This window comes from Phalaenopsis equestris, unplaced genomic scaffold, assembly GCF_001263595.1.
Source record: "Phalaenopsis equestris unplaced genomic scaffold, ASM126359v1 Scaffold000159, whole genome shotgun sequence".
In the NCBI taxonomy this organism is placed as follows: Eukaryota; Viridiplantae; Streptophyta; class Magnoliopsida; order Asparagales; family Orchidaceae; genus Phalaenopsis; species Phalaenopsis equestris.
Genome location: NW_018164601.1, coordinates 136,463 through 152,776, shown reverse-complemented (window position 1 = coordinate 152,776; position 16,314 = coordinate 136,463). Strand labels below are relative to the sequence as shown.

Sequence of the window (16,314 nt, the reverse complement as noted above, 5' to 3'; positions counted from 1 at the left end):
GGGGGGGGGGGGGAGGCGGCAACCCTCCAACCCTAATTAGGGCTGACCGGTTCAACCTTCCTGCTTAACCTACAGTCCCTTGCTAAACCCAAAGCCCGATTCAGCCTTAACTGGCCCGCATCAGTCTCCGGGGTTATGGGAGTTTTGACTTTATTTGTTGAACCTTTTGGTTCTTCGTCTGCAATCCTAGCGGCACTTAGATCCCACTATCAGTTGTATCATCTCCCAAAACACTTGAGGATTTATCTTCACTTAAGAGCATACATCCATATCAATTGACTCTCCTGAGGGTTCACTATTGAACTGAACTAAGTCTGTGTATCTCGCTTTTGTTGCTGAATACTCTCAAAGTAATCCATGATGGGCTCAACCTGATTTGAAGCTAGAGTAGTTTGAACCTCACCGAGTAGTGGTGGCCATGGTGGTAAATTGACCGTGATATCCTGAAATACTCTATGTCGTGACTGTTTTATGTCTGGAGCTGGTATCTCAATCTTATCATTCTCTGTCGTTACCAGAACTGGTCCCACCAATGCTGCTCTACTGGTTAGGGCATCTGTAACCTCGGGCTCTGCTGAATGGAGAAGGACGATGTGCTTCCCATCCTTGGCGAAGGAGTAGGTTTTTCTGAATCTATCGTGTTGAGTCCCCTATGGTTAAATTTCCATAGTTTCCCCAACAAGTGGCAGACATCAATGGGTGCCATGTCACACCACACTTGATCCAGCAGCTGAATCACAATCGAAAACTCCACTAGGCATCTTCGATCAATGCTAACCTTGTTCTTCTTCTTCAGCCATGTCAGAGAATACGACTGGGAGTGCCTTTGAGTCATGAGGCCCAACTTCTCCACCATCGATGTAGATGTCACATTCTTATTGCTCCCTCTATCGATGATGCAAGTGCATGCATTCCCGTTCATAGTACAATGAGTGTAGCATATGTTGCGGCGATGCCACGACGGTTCCCTCGTATCCTCAGTCTGTTAGGCCCGTTGAACTACGAGCATCTCTCCTTCATCAGGTGGAAGATGATACACCTTACCCTGTTCCTTAGTTGTCTCCTTGTCGCTAACCTCCTCTACAACACCCTGCTTGGTAAAAGGCACTACTCGGCTCATCGGGAAATTGGAGGCGATGTGCCCAAATCCATGGCTTCTAAAGCATTTCCAGGGGGTACTTTGGCAGGTGTGGTACACTTGTCGGCCTTTTAATCTTTTGGGGCGACTCTGTCCTTATCTGAACCAATTTTCTCTACTCACTGAGGTATGCTCTTGCTGGTGACTCCAACTATGTGGGGTTGCATGGCTGATCATAGTTGCTCTCTTTCTGTTGCTTCTTCACTTTCAGGGCTAAGGTCTGGACATCTCCCAGATATTTATAAAGCTGTAGTTGCACAACATCGCAGATGACGGGCTTTAGAACTCCTTATAATGGGCTATGGTGTGTTCCTCTCGCTCGGCTAAATCACACTATATTTATAACTAGTTAAACTGTGTTGTGAACTCTTCCACTAATAGGTCTTTCTGCTGCAGGCGGTGGAGTCACAGAAACTTATCCTAACTATAGTGATGAGGTAGGTATTTTTATCATCTTCCTTATCTTCTTCCATTTGATAATCTTGTCACTACTCTTTTTCTCTGCCTCTGCAAGTTTTCCCACCATATGGAGGTGTTCTTTCTCAATTTGATGGCTTCGAGCTTCACTTTTTTTATCTTCTGGCACCTCTTTATACTCAAAGACCCTTCAATGATTGTAGCCATTCAATGAAATCATTTGGATCCATACATCTATCGAACTCTGGTAGATACACATTTTTTCCGAAATCCCTGTGTTATCTGTATGTGGGTTCCTCTCTTGGTCTCCTTTGGTATTGGATTCCAAAGTGTCGGAACATTTCTTTTTCATTACTAAATCCTTCTTATGGAAGGGGTTGAAATTCTCGCCTCTTTCACTCCTTTGGCTTTCCCTGTCATGATAGAGAGTAATTTTCCCTAGAATTTCACTCTTAGTGCCCATATTCTTCTGCTGAGTTTACGAATCTTTAGCTATATCTCTTCCCAGTTTGGCTCGGGCATGTATTTGCTTTAGGGGTGTAAACGAATGCGAGCCCAAGTTTAGCTCGTGTTCGGCTCGTTTTTATATCGAGCTCAAAAAGTGTGTTCGTGTTCAGCTCGTTTGCTTAGCGAGCCGAACACGAGCTGTTCACAAACAAAGAGTCATTTTGAAAACTCTAATCACGTAGCCATAAGATGTTAAGAGTTGGGGCAAGATTTAAAAATTATTATTTATATTAAAACATCATTTGAATCTAATTTAATAATTTCTGTTCTATTTTCTTAATCAATACTTTTAATTGAGTGTAAATCCTTGTAGCCTTGTTGTCAATTAAAATTTTTACAAATACTACTCATCAATATATATATATATATATAATTGATGAGTAGTCTGTTACCTGTAATTCCATGCTTGTAGAAGAAGGGGAGTACGCTCCTCTGTTTCATCGTCTGTTTCGACGAGTTTTGCCTGTGCTGTAGGGCCGATCGTGCTGCCTGTTCACTGCAAGGCCGATCGTGGTCGCTGTAGGGTCGATCGAGCTACGCATGTGCTGCTCGCATTTCTGCTGTTTCGACCAGTACACACCTGTTTCTTCCGTCATGTGCTTGTTTCTGCAGTTTCGACGACCCGACATGCTTTCATTCGCTTCTGGTCGCGCTGCATTGGATCGAACCGTCTGGTTTCTTTGGCTTTGTATCTGCGGGCTGAAGAATCGTCGTTACGACGCTTCCTTCTTCGGTTGATCCTGACAAAGCTTCTTTCGCCCACATGGTGGGTAATCATTTTGCGGAATCTACTATTGTCTTCCTCTCAAGCTCAAAGAAATGTCGTGATGGTACGAGTGATTGCCCTTTTCTTAAGTAGGAAGAGTGGGAAAGCGGTACAATTTTTTTTTGATTAAAAAGTTTCAACAATAGCTGAGAAATTCAAGTTCACTCTTATTGGAAAATTTCAGTGGGGACACTCACCTATGGAAGTTATCAGAAAGAGTGCTGACAATCCCAAATTTGTAGGCAAGTGGAAAGTGAGACTTTTGGATGGGAGACATGTGTTGATTTAGTTAACCCTTGCTGAAGACTATGCTCGGATTTTCTCTAAATAAATATCTCAACATTGCAGATAAGTCAATGAAGTTACTAAGTCAATGAAGTTACTCCTCCAGTGGTCTCCTGATTTTGACCCAAATCATAAGTCTCCTATTGTTCCGGTTTGGATTAGTTTGCTTGGTCTCAAGTTGCATTTCTTTAATCATCAGGTTCTTTATTCTATTGGATCCATTTCTTCCATCATGTGCTTGTTTCTGCGGTTTCGACAAGCCGACACGCTTCCATTCGCTTCTGGTCGCGCTGCATCAGATCGAATCGTCTGATTTCTTTGGCTTTGCATTTGCGGGCTGAAGAATCGTCGTTACGGCGCTTCCTTCTTTGGTTGATCCTGACAAAGCTTCTTTCGCCCATAGGGTGGGTAATCATTTTGCGGAATCTACTATTATCTTCCCCTCAAGCTCAAAGGAATGTCGTGATGGTACAAGTGATTACCCTTTTCTTAAGTATGAAGAGTGGGAAAGCATCACAATTTTTCTCTGATTCAAAAATTTCAACCCTAGCTAAGAAATTCAAGTTCGCTCTTATTGAGAAATTTCAGTGGGGGCACCCACCTATGGAAGTTATCAGAAAGAGTGTTCGCAAATTTGTAGGCAAGTGGAAAGTGAGACTTTTGGATGAAAGACATGTGTTGATTTAGTTAAACCTTGCTGAAAATTATGCTCGGATTTTCTCTAAAAAAATATCTCAACATTGCAGACAAGTCAATGAAGTTATTCAAGTGGTCTCCTGATTTTGACCCAAATCATAAGTCTCCTACTATTCCGGTTTGGATTAGTTTGCCTGGTCTCAAGTTGCATTTCTTTAATCATCAGGTTCTGTATTCTATTGGATCCATTCTTAGAGATCCTATGAAGCTAGATATGCCCACCTTTAACCTAACCAGACCTTCTGTGGCCAAAATACTTGTGGAAACAGATATTATATTACCTGATATTGTTGAAGTCTGCCTGGGCACAATTCACAATGAATATTGACAATCAATCATCATGAAACATAAACCTTTTTATAGTACCAAATGTAAGATGTTTGGGCATACACTTGATAAATGTTACAGACTTCATCCAAACTTGAAAGCTAAAGCTCAAGCAAACAAATAGGGGTCTAACCTCATTGTTATGGACACATCTGCTCAATCTGTGAAGGAAGTTCCCACAATACAGGATTTGCCTATGGATCCCCCATTGCCAACACCACAATTCCCGATGAAGAACATCATACTATAGGTATAGATCCAAATGTGTTTATAACGCTCACCATTATTGAAGAAGACCCACTTACATGTAAAGACACAAAAGAATGCTCCCGCTCCCCTAATCCGATAAAAAATCAGCTTGTATAACCAGTAGTTGCTTCTAACGTTCAACAACCTACACCTATCCGACATACTTTAGACTAATCCACTGACCAGGCGAGCCAATCATCAGATGAAGAATGACAAGTCTATTCCAGGAGGAAGAAGAAGAATGGAGGCAGGCTCGAGCTCGGGAATTTATTGGATGATACATTGGTTACTATTGACAGTAACACTCATCTCACCAATTTATTAGCTGGCTCCTTCCCTCGAACTAGAGGCAGAGGCAAGACAAAATTGGGTCGCTCTTTTGTTACCTAATAATCCGGATTTTGACACTTTGGTTTTTCTTTTTTTAGGTCTTAGGTCTCTCATGTATATTTTGTATTTTCTCTTTTTGGAACCATTTGCATATGGTGGTTATCGTGTGGGTAGGGTGTCATGTTTGGATCCTCCCACACAATCTATCTGTATCCTACTTTCTTTTTAATATATTAGCTATTGAGCTTTCTAAAAAAATATAATTGATGAGTAGTATTTTGAGCCAAAACGAGCCAAACACGAACGAATAAATCTTTGTTCATGTTCTGCTCGTTAACTTAGCAGGCGAGCCGAACACGAGTTTTTTTAACGAGCCGAATAAGAGCTGTTCCCGAACAATGACCCGTTTTGACAACCCTAATTTTCTTAATGACATGACTAGGGTTTAGAGTTGGGAGGTGAAAGTGAGTGTAAAAACTTGATTTAGCGTTGCTGATTTCGAAAATTAGCGAACACAGTAGGGTATTGGTCAATATTTGGCTATGGTTTGGACATAAGAAATAATATTTTTGGTGGAGAGGGTAAAACGAATGTTAGGAAACTCTAAGATATGACTAGAGTTGGGTTGACTCTAATATCAAATGATACCAGAGTTGACTCAACTCACAAAGAAATGCAAAATTATTGATGAAATTCAAATATGTTACAACGATGACTCTTCAAAGCATGAAAGAAACAATAACAAACATAAAAGACACTTAGGGCGGTGACGACGGGGGTAGGTGGTGGCTGACTAGTAGGGAGGTATGCTGGTAGGGGATGGTGGTGACAACTGGGTGGCAAGAAGGTGGGTTTGGTGGTAATTGAGAGGCATGGAAAAGGTTGGGGTGGCTGTCAGCAAAGTTTGGAGGGGTTTGCGGTAGCTAGACGTGGAAGGGAGGTGGCAACTACAGGGGAGTGGGGGGGGGGGGGGGGGGGGATCAGATAGGTGGTTGGGGCTGTTGTAGGGGCTCTGGGAGTGTTGGGATGATGTCAGGAGCAGGCAAAACAGGGAGAATAGATGTTGAGCGACAGCTGGAGGGAGGAATCCTCAGAGGGGGCCATGGGAAAGGTGGCAGGGCTGCAAGGTGGATGGCAACAAGCAAGGGATGGGAAGTAGGTGAGAAATTATGGGAAGATACACACCACCTTGGAAAAGTTACAACCGAGTCACTTTCTTCCCTCGAGCCTTGCTAGTGTTGGGGTTATTGCCCGTGATGAAGTTGGGAAATGCTTAGTGGCGGTTGGACAAAAGTTGTTCAATTGAGACAGCTCACATGTAGAGATGGAAATGTCCTTTACATTAGTACTTTGTTTGAATTGTGGATGCAAGAAGTTACCAATCTTGTGGTCAAAGGGGATAATTGGAATGTCCTACATGCTTTCACCAAATGTTGGATCAAGCTTGCTGGAGCCATTATGGTCAGCAAAGCCTCGATATTGCTTTTCTAACCAAGTTCCAATAGATGCTTTTTTGCCATACTCCTAGAACTAACAATGAAGCTGCACAATTCTGTGCACAATTTGCTTTATAGGATATTTTTTGTCAGAGCATTACATGTATTCATCCCTTCTGCTACTGTGGGCTTCCGATTTCCTTGCTTACATCACTCAAGTGCATAGCTATAGTAGAAAGTTCTACAGATGCCTACGCTGGGCAGACGATCCGGATAAGTGTGAATTCTTTTGGTGGGCGGACAGCCTGATGGATTCCACTACCGACAATGATCGAAACAGGATAGCATCACTGGAGGACAGTGTAGCTCGTGACTGTATCGTTTGCATTATAAAATCAATATTAGAAGGTCCTTGAAATCTCGGAGTTCATCTTTTCTGATTGTCACCAAAGACAATCCATTACTCGAAACACAAGTTGACATTACTATAAGTAGTAATAAATTATAGTTTTAAGCAGGTGTGTGGTCTCAGATAACTCTGTATATCAACCAACGAATCTGTCATTACAAGAAGACAACAGAGCTTGTAAAAAAATGGTTCTTGGTTGCTTTTAACAAACCCGATGACACAACCCAAATTCATCACCCCAAGCCACAGACATCGTCCCAAGCCACAACTACCAACCCAATAGAGGGCGAGACTTTCCGGGCAAAAGCCACAAACACCAAGAACATTTTTTTCCTTTTTTTTGTAAAATCCTCATGCAAACCACCCAATTGATATGTATTCTCATCAATGCCCAAGCCACAACCACCAAGAACTCTTGAGAACAAATCTAACATCATGCCCAAGCCGCAGCCACAGTAATTTTTTTTTTCTTTTTTTTTGTTAGATCATCATGCAGATCATCTAAATAGTGTGTATTCACATCAATGATCAAGCGACAACCACCAATAACTCACTGAAACATATCTAACATCAGATTGCTGATCACATCCCCAAGCCACATCCTCAAAAATTTCTTTTTATTTAACCCTAATTTACCAAATAAAAAATCTAGCCACCAAGAACTCACACAAACATCAAACATTCACATCCATACTATCAAACAATATTTACATATCTTACATAAAAAATTCAAAGAACAAACATTCACATGGATATTTGCATTCAAAGAATGGTTCCTGAAATTTCTGTTGTAAAAATGCGCTTACCGCTGGGGAAATGAGGAGGAACCAAATAGCGTGAGAAACAAGGGAGAAGAGGTGGAAGAGGAACCAGGTAGCGTGAGAAATGCAGGAAGAGAGGAGGAAGAGGAGCAAAAGATCACAGCTTCGTAGAGGAGTTCAACACTAGGGTTAAGGCGGATGAATAGCGAAGGAAAGGAGGGCACCACTGTAAAAAATAGAATGAGAAATCACAGCTTCGTAGAGGAGTTCAACACTAGGGTTAGGGCGGATGAATAGCGAAGGAAAGGAGGGCACCACCGTAAAAAATAGAATGAGAAATGCGAGCAACGGGGACAAACCGAAGGTCCTTGAAATCTCGGAGTTCATCTTTTCTGAATGTCACCAAAGACAATCCATTACTCAAAACACAAGTTGACATTACTATAAGTAGTAATAAATTATAGTTTTAAGCAGGTGTGTGGTCTCAGATAACTCTGTATATCAACCAACGAATCTGTCATTACAAGAAGACAACAGAGCTTCAGACCTTCCCGGCGCAAGCCACAAACACCAATAACATTTTTTTCCTTTTTTTTGTAAAATCCTCATGCAAACCACCCAATTGATATGTATTCTCATCAATGCCCAAGCCACAACCACCAAGAACTCTTAAGAACAATTCTAACATCATGCCCAAACCGCAGCCATAGTAATTTTTTTTTCCTTTTTTTTGTTAGATCATCATGCAGACCATCTAAATAATGTATATTCACATCAATGATCAAGCGACAACCACCAATAACTCACTGAAACATATCTAACATCAGATTGCTGATCACATCCCCAAGCCACATCCTCAAAAATTTCTTTTTATTTAACCCTAATTTACCAAATAAAAAATCTAGCCACCAAGAACTCACACAAACATCAAACATTCACATCCATACTATCAAACAATATTTACATATCTTACATAAAAAATTCAAAGAACAAACATTCACATGGATATTTGCATTCTCAAAGAATGGTTCCTGAAATTTCTGTTGTAAAAATGCGCTTACCGCTGGGGAAATGAGGAGGAACCAAATAGCGTGAGAAACAAGGGAGAAGAGGTGGAAGAGGAACCAGGTAGCGTGAGAAATGCAGGAAGAGAGGAGGAAGAGGAGCAAAAGATCACAGCTTCGTAGAGGAGTTCAACACTAGGGTTAGGGCGGATGAATAGCGAAGGAAAGGAGGGCACCACCGTAAAAAATAGAATGAGAAATGCGAGCAACGGGGACAAACCTGTGGCCTGTGTTTTAAGATAAATGTGCCATGCCACTGGCCTATCGCCTCCCCAAACAGTGTAAACTTGCGGTAGCGGGACACGCCGCTGGCCTACCGTCAACCCCAAACGGGGCCTTTGTCCCACGAAAGGCTCGTTTCACTTTCTCCTTCACACAGGACACACAGTGCTTTCCCTAAACACGGGAGTTCGCTTCACTTCTTTCTTTTTCTATCTTTAGCTCTCTCTATTTCTCTTGACTCTTCTCTCGCTCTATGCCCATTTCCTTAAATCTTTTTCCTTCATCTCTATTTAAGTTGTGCGTCGACTCCTTCGATTTGTTTCCGATTCTAGTGTTTGAATCACTTCGTTCCATATTAGGAACTGTTGGAATTGAGCTTTACAATCTTCAACAATGATAAAAATTGTCATCAAAATTTATAACCTCCCCAAGACATCTCTCATTCCATAAATTTCATAAATAAAACTAGTGGTCATTCATTAAGATGAAAAGTGGTTAATGTAAAATATAAATCGGATCTAAGTTAACTCAACTAAACTGCCCTCATCAATCGAAACAGGATAACAAAATCAAGATTTCTACATAACTCAAATAAAGTGGCATAACTAAAATGACATGGTTACTGAAGCAAGAAAATATGCTAGAAAAATACACCTATACGTAAGGAAAACATAACACTCATCAGACCCTATTAGCATCAACATCAACAATAGTAGATTTTCAGAATCACTATAAGGTTATAAATTCATGGTTGAATCAACTTTCTTGGTTGACTCTGAGTGGGAGCTGAAGCTGTTGACTCTATCCTTCTATGAATGATCTCCATTTAATTTCTAATGTTCAGTACTTTTTTGGTAATGAAATGGACACTATCTTATTATATGACCAGACGATATTAGTAGGATGTGTTGGATGGAGCCTGTCAAGCATTAACCCTTATATTGTCTTTCAGGATGTGTTGGATGGAGCCTGTCAAGCATTAACCCTATCTTTCGCATTTGACACAAATAATTATGGTACTCTGAGCCGTACCTCTATTAAATCGAAATGAACTGAACTTGGACATCTTTTCATTAGGTCATTTTGATTGAATTACTTGCTGTCCTTCATTCATACTCTTCCTTTTGTGCATATCTTTACGCTTCTGTCTGAGAAGATGAGTTATTTCCACTCGTCTAATTTGCTCTACTAACCTTGAGTAATCATCAACTCCTGAAGGCATAAATTACTATCTAATCAAATCATTCAATCCAAAAAAATACCTGTAACACTTTTCCTCTGCATTGACGATCAGCTGCGGTGCATACCATGACAATGTAGTGAACTCTGCTTCATACTACATAACTATCTTCTCTCCCTGCACCAACCTAATGAATTTGTCCTGCATCTATCTTCGAACAAATAGAAGAACAATTCACTCTCTGAAAAGCTCCACAAAATCTTCCCAGTTTACCATCATGTTGGGTATGCCCCAAAACATGTCCTGAATTTGTCCACAGCTCCACCTTTCTGCTTCTCCATCCAACACAAATGTAGCTATAGAAACCATTCTTTCATCCAGGCACGTCATGCTATCTAATATCTTCCTTATGTGCATCAATCAATTATCTGTTTCACTCGGATCTTCGGTTCTCTTAAACAAAAGTGGACATAGCTCTTGAAATATCTTTTAGTATTTATCTAAAATAACATCATCACTTGCACTAGACTGTGATCTAAACTTCTGAATCAGCTGTGTCATCGCCGCCATCATCTGGGTGAAGGGCATTCATGCTTACATTTATAAGAGGCAGTACTTCTTCATTTCCAATCAGACTTTCCTCTTCTACAATCTCAGGAGCATTCATTTATATGTATTAAAATAATAATTTAATTAGTATTATCTTAGTTTTTACTTTATTATTATAAAATTTCTTGCAATATTCTATTAGCTCTTTCATTAATATTACACTATTCTTTGATACCACTTTGTACGACCCGACTCGGGGCTTAGAATTAACCAAAACAACAAAAGACAGTTGGATGATGAAAATCTAATTTATTTTTTTTATTTTCTATTGCTATGAATTAATGATTCAAAGAGTAAGTGAAAGAGGCAGCATAAAAAAGAAATTAAATTAAAGAAATTATAAATTTTCCTTATGTGTGGTTGTCTGCTTCTTCTATAAACAACGTGTTCTATTGCTCATCTTTTAGTCAAATAATTTAATATGGAATGTTAGTTTAAACTAATAAGGAGTCGATCGTAACAAGTGAATGCTCATACTTTTAAATTATAGTAATACAATGAAAAAAAAAGATAATATGCATGTCTCTTAAATTTTAATAAATCACTATAAAATATTTAATTATTTATGAATTATCGATCACACTATTTCATAAACTGCATTTATATTACTATATCAAGAACATATCAATTTCATTTTATTTTTGTATAATTGTCACATGAGAATCATTTAAAATCGTACAAATTAAGACATTAATATCAATATTTTTTTTCATTTATGTGCACATGTTCTTTAGCGTAAACTCGCTAGTATTATAAAAGGTAAACTCCATCATAATCAAGCTTGCTTATACATTCAGTCTTTGTAGTTCATATCATTCATACGTCTATTTCATCTAGTTTAGTATATTTTGTATACATAATGCATAATAGTAGTTATTGTTGAAATGTAAAATCATCACAATAATATGACCAATAAAAAGATTAACATATAAATCTAAATAAAACTTAGCAATTGAATTTCTTGGTAGTATTAACTATCAATGTAACTGATTAAAAAGAAATTAAAATGCTGCTAAAAATCAAACGTAAGAGTACCCACCACAAACTCAAAAAGTCTCCTAGCTTAACCATTCTATAAAATTTTCAACAATGAAAACCTATAATCGAACGAGTAAATAATTATTATTAATTTATTATATATTACTTGTACTTAAAAAAATAATTTGTATTTATTTATTTATTTAAATTTTGTCATTATTTTATTTTTAGATCATATAATCTATTTCGTCAAATAATTGTTATTCTTATTTTATATCAAATTGCTTTAAAGTATATGCTTAAAAATTTTATTATCTCGAATTCATCACTCGATTCCGATAACTCTTTAGCTTTAATCAATAATATTAATTAATAGAAATAAATATAACTAATAATATTTATTAAAATAAACCCAACTCATAATTAAAATAAAATCCATCACACTTAAGACTTGGCTTCCCAACTACAACCACATTTGTCTTTTTTTCCCGCATTATCTTCCTTGACTCCTCTTTTTCTTCTTTTGCTTGCACGCTGTATTACACGAGTACTCGTTTAATATTGGTTCGCAATAGCATTCATAAAGAAAAAAATCACTAAAACACAATACGTAAGTAAACATCCTTTAACATAATAAGTATGAACAACTTTTCCACTATAGTAAAACAAGTAATAAAATAAAAGTGAAAATTATATAACCTAAAAGTAAAATTTATTAAAATACTACCTATCTCCAACAGTATCTTTACTCTTGTAAACCAATCATCTTCTATCAGACATATCAATCTTGCAAACTTTTACTTGAATGACAGTTAAACAACAAATTAAATTTTAAGAAAATAGGTAAATGACAACTATTTTATTATGCATTACATCTTTATGCAAATGACCTATATGGGTGTTCAAAAAAATATAATGTCCATAAATTTAACTGTCTAATTATTTTATTAAATCATCTTATCACTTATATTTTCATTTATTTTTTTTCACTTTTCATTTTCTTTTGCTTTTTTGAGCCATCTGAGTAGCACCATCAAAATTTTTTCAAATTTGTACCATAAAGGTACAACCATTTTCATTTTGTACCATGAGGGCAACAATTTAAATTTCCTTTTCATTTAACATGCACGAGTAAAATATTATCTTTTGCTAGTACCTTTGCGGGTGACTGCCAGTAGACTTAATATTTATCTTTCATTTAATTTATATTATATTTCTTTCAATCATTAAAATCATTTATCTTACTTTATGTGCAATGCAAAATTTGAATTAATATAAATAATAAAATAATCATCATTTTTTAGTTATTTTCTTTCAGTTAGAAATGTATTTTTAATGAGTATAAATAAATGAAAAATTTATAAAATAAAAGAAACTGAATTTAATGCAAATAAAATAATAATTACTCTCATTGATTTCACCTCATAAAGTAATCTTTTAATTTGTGCTATCATAGATTGGATACTTGAAATTGATTTATAAATAATACTTAATAAATATAACTTCAATTGAATTTAAATGTTAGCTTAATTAGGAAAATTCTAACTTGAAAGATATGGTCAACTTTCCCTGATTCTCAATTCAATTTTACTTCCACTTCTTCTTTCTATATTTTAATTAACAAAAATCTACATTAACTCGTGAATATAAATGCAATTTGATATACATAAAAATTTAATAACAAATCCTAACTTAATTTACCTTAAATCACATAATTTTCTTGATTCACGTCTCCCGCAAGATCTCAATGCTCGCCTAATTCAAATGATAACCTTATTTTTAACACAAAATTCTAATTAAATTATCACTTCCAATAGAATGAATAACCAATAAACCCTTACCGTAAATGGCTTGGTTTGCATTCCTGTACTTAAGGCGCCACGTTCTTCTTGGTTAACATTTTAATAAGAATTTGATGTTATCTAATTGAAAATTTTATTGAATAAATAAATAAAGTAAACCTTAACCCAAATTTATTTCAATATGCTCGGTTTACCGTCACCACATGCATCTGAACCCGCACATAAAACTTCTTCCGCTCATGAGTAGCTTGGACCTCTTTCCTTTTTTTCCGCATATAACACAATTGACAAAGTTGGGATTGTTCTATCCATCACTTTACTTCCCGCACGCTAGGGCACCTCTTCTCATTCGCTTGCAAGTATATAGTTTTTTAAAGACTTATTCTCTATCTTTGCTTGAGCACAAGAGGTACACTATGCTAGGTTTTATCGCATGTGGCATACTCCCTTCTCCTGCAAGTAAATTTTCCTTCTTTCCTTTTCATGAGACGCACACAGCCCTCCTCTCCTCTTCCTCCTCTCCCTTCTTTCTTCGCTCTGAAGCTACCCGACTCTTTACTTCTCTGCAAGCTAGAGCTCGATTAGGGTTGCGCACAGAAAGTACGCTTCCTCCCCTTCTTAGGCTTCGATGCTCTATTGCGCACACAATAGTGCCGCCTCGCTTCCTTGCACTCAAACATGCTTCCTTTTCTTGTCTCACACAACCTTCTTCCTTCTTCATTTCTATCGTTCTTTGCCATCTAATCGTCTGTTTCATTCATTTCAATAGACTCTTGTCTCTTAAGCAGAGCTGTCGAGACGGTTACTCCCTTTCATACCAATTCAAAATTGTTTTCTTTTTTTTTAAATTATTATTTTAATTTAAATATTTTTTTCACTTACAATTATCATACTTGTCTTGGTCATTCTAACCTTAGTAATATTAAGTTAATAACAAGCAATCTAAAATAGCCATTTTATCCATGGTAATTGGTAAAATGATAAATAAGGACATTTGATGTAAAATATTTTAGTAAACATGTGATCGAGATGCATATACACTGACACAAAGAAAACTCAAACTTGATTACTATGAGTGAGCTTCTTATGTGTTTGCATTCCCTAGAAAATGAAAGGTGAGTTGAGTGGCATTGTATGAGCCTACAATGGTCCATATAGCAGAAATGTGGAATGTATATCATAGAATTTCAAATCTCATGAACGCATAATTAAATTAGATTTAAATACACCTCAAAAAATTAATTTTGTTCATGCATTAGCATTGTCATTATTTTTTTCCACTGGATGATCAATTTTATGATTGCTTGCTTTTTTCAGTCATCACAACCCTTGCGCCTTCTTCATTGTTTTTATTGGCAGAGATGATGATTTTTCTTGTATTGATAATACTGTTTATCATTTTGGAAAAATAAGCTTCATCTAATGACTAGCAGCGATTATGGTTTTTCTGGACTAATTATTTTTTATTTCCTTGCATACAATTTTTTTTGATTTTTTTTTTGGTCAGGAATGCAGGTCTGAGAAGATATATACTCAAAAAAAGGCCTTGGACTATCTTCAGGGAAAGGTGATTATGCCGTGCTTTTCTTCATGCCTAGTTTTGCAATTTTTTTGTGACCTTATTTGAACTTACTGTGCATGACTTTATTGTGTGCGTCTTTTCATCTATCTATCTTTGTTTGTGTGTGTGCGTGCATGTAGACTTCCTACTTACTTTCTCCCTCTTTCTTTGACAGCAGACTATGCATTTGTTGTGAGTGTTATTCTGAATGTTGTTTTACCATGCTTTGTGCTATTTCCTATCTGGGGATATAATCTTGTGCATTGGAGTCTATTTACTGTGTCATTTTTATATCTTGCAAGCATTATAGTTAAGAGCATGTTAATTATTAAACCTTGCTTGCACGCCCTATCAAATTTTGGGTTTATGAGAGTTGGTGTGTCAAGTGATCTCAATTTAAGTGATATGGAAATAATTTCACAAATTTAATCCTTGTTAGTAGCCACTAAGTTAAAGAATGAGGGAGGACTTCACAATGTTCAGGGAGGTTCATCCCATTTTTGGGCTACATGTTCTGTCTTGTCTCTTCCTCCAACTACAACCTAAAACAATGCTGGTCGTGTGCTAATCGTCCTTTGGATTGTATCATGTTTGAGCTTGACAGGAACTATTGACATAGGAGCGTCTTATGTGGGATCCGCGATCTCGCTTTCGCCAGTGCTGCATTTCAGGGTATCCGCAAGCCGCGGATCTCGCGATCCACGATCTTATTTTTTAAGTTTCTTTTTTCTATTTTCAACAATTTTTCTCTTGTTTCTTTTCTATCTTTCTAATTTGGTATTTTCTATTTGGGGACTTTTATATATATTATAGCATTTTGTTTAGATTTCAGTTTTGATGATTTTATGAATTTTAGAAATTTTCTCTGATTTCTATCATTTGGAAATCTGTATCTTGCTTGAGAACAAGTGGTAAAACCTCCTCACCGCCCAAATCACTTTGCTATTTTTCAGTCGAGACAACCGACAAATGACATTTTTTTCTTTCAAAAGTCACCGATCTTATATTTTTTTTGCTCTCTCGTTATTCCACAATTACCTCCCCTTTAAATCTACTTCCATATTTTATTCGTGGTGCGAAATGAATATGCGGGATCCGTTTATGGGGGATCCGCGATCTCGCTTTCGCCAGTGCTGCATTTCAGGGTATCCGCAAGCCGTGGATCTCGCGATCCACGATCTCATTTTTTAAGTTTCTCTGTTCTATTTTCAACAAGTTTTCTCTTTATCTTTCTAATTAAGTATTTTTAATTTGGGGACTTTTATATATATTATAGTATTTTGTTTAGATTTTAGTTTTGATGATTTTATGAATTTTAGAAATTTTATCTGATTTCTATCATTTGGAAATCTGTATCTTGCTTGAGAACAAGTGGTAAACCCTCCTCACCGCCCAAATCACTTTGCTATTTTTCAGCCGAGACAACCGATAAATGACGTTTTTTTCTTTCAAATGTCGCCGATCTCATATTTTTTTTGCTCTCTCATTATTCCACAATTACCTCCCCTTTAAATCTACTTCCATATTTTATTCATTTCGCACCTCGACTGCAATGCCGCCCCCCGACTCCCCCGTCC

General features: G+C 37.1%; 1 protein-coding gene across 2 annotated transcripts in view; it reads left to right on the top strand.

The window, feature by feature from the left end:
- Window positions 1-16,314, top strand: part of LOC110021985 (DNA-directed RNA polymerase III subunit 2) — a 171,106-nt gene that overhangs the window by 28,285 nt on the left and 126,507 nt on the right. Inside the window, exon 11 of one of the 2 annotated variants that reach the window (XM_020720733.1) lies at window positions 14,684-14,743. The exons of the other annotated variant lie outside the window; for it this stretch is intronic. Coding sequence (XP_020576392.1) covers window positions 14,684-14,743 — 60 coding nt within the window. The remainder of the gene's footprint in view (window positions 1-14,683; window positions 14,744-16,314) is intronic. 2 annotated transcript variants of the gene reach the window in all.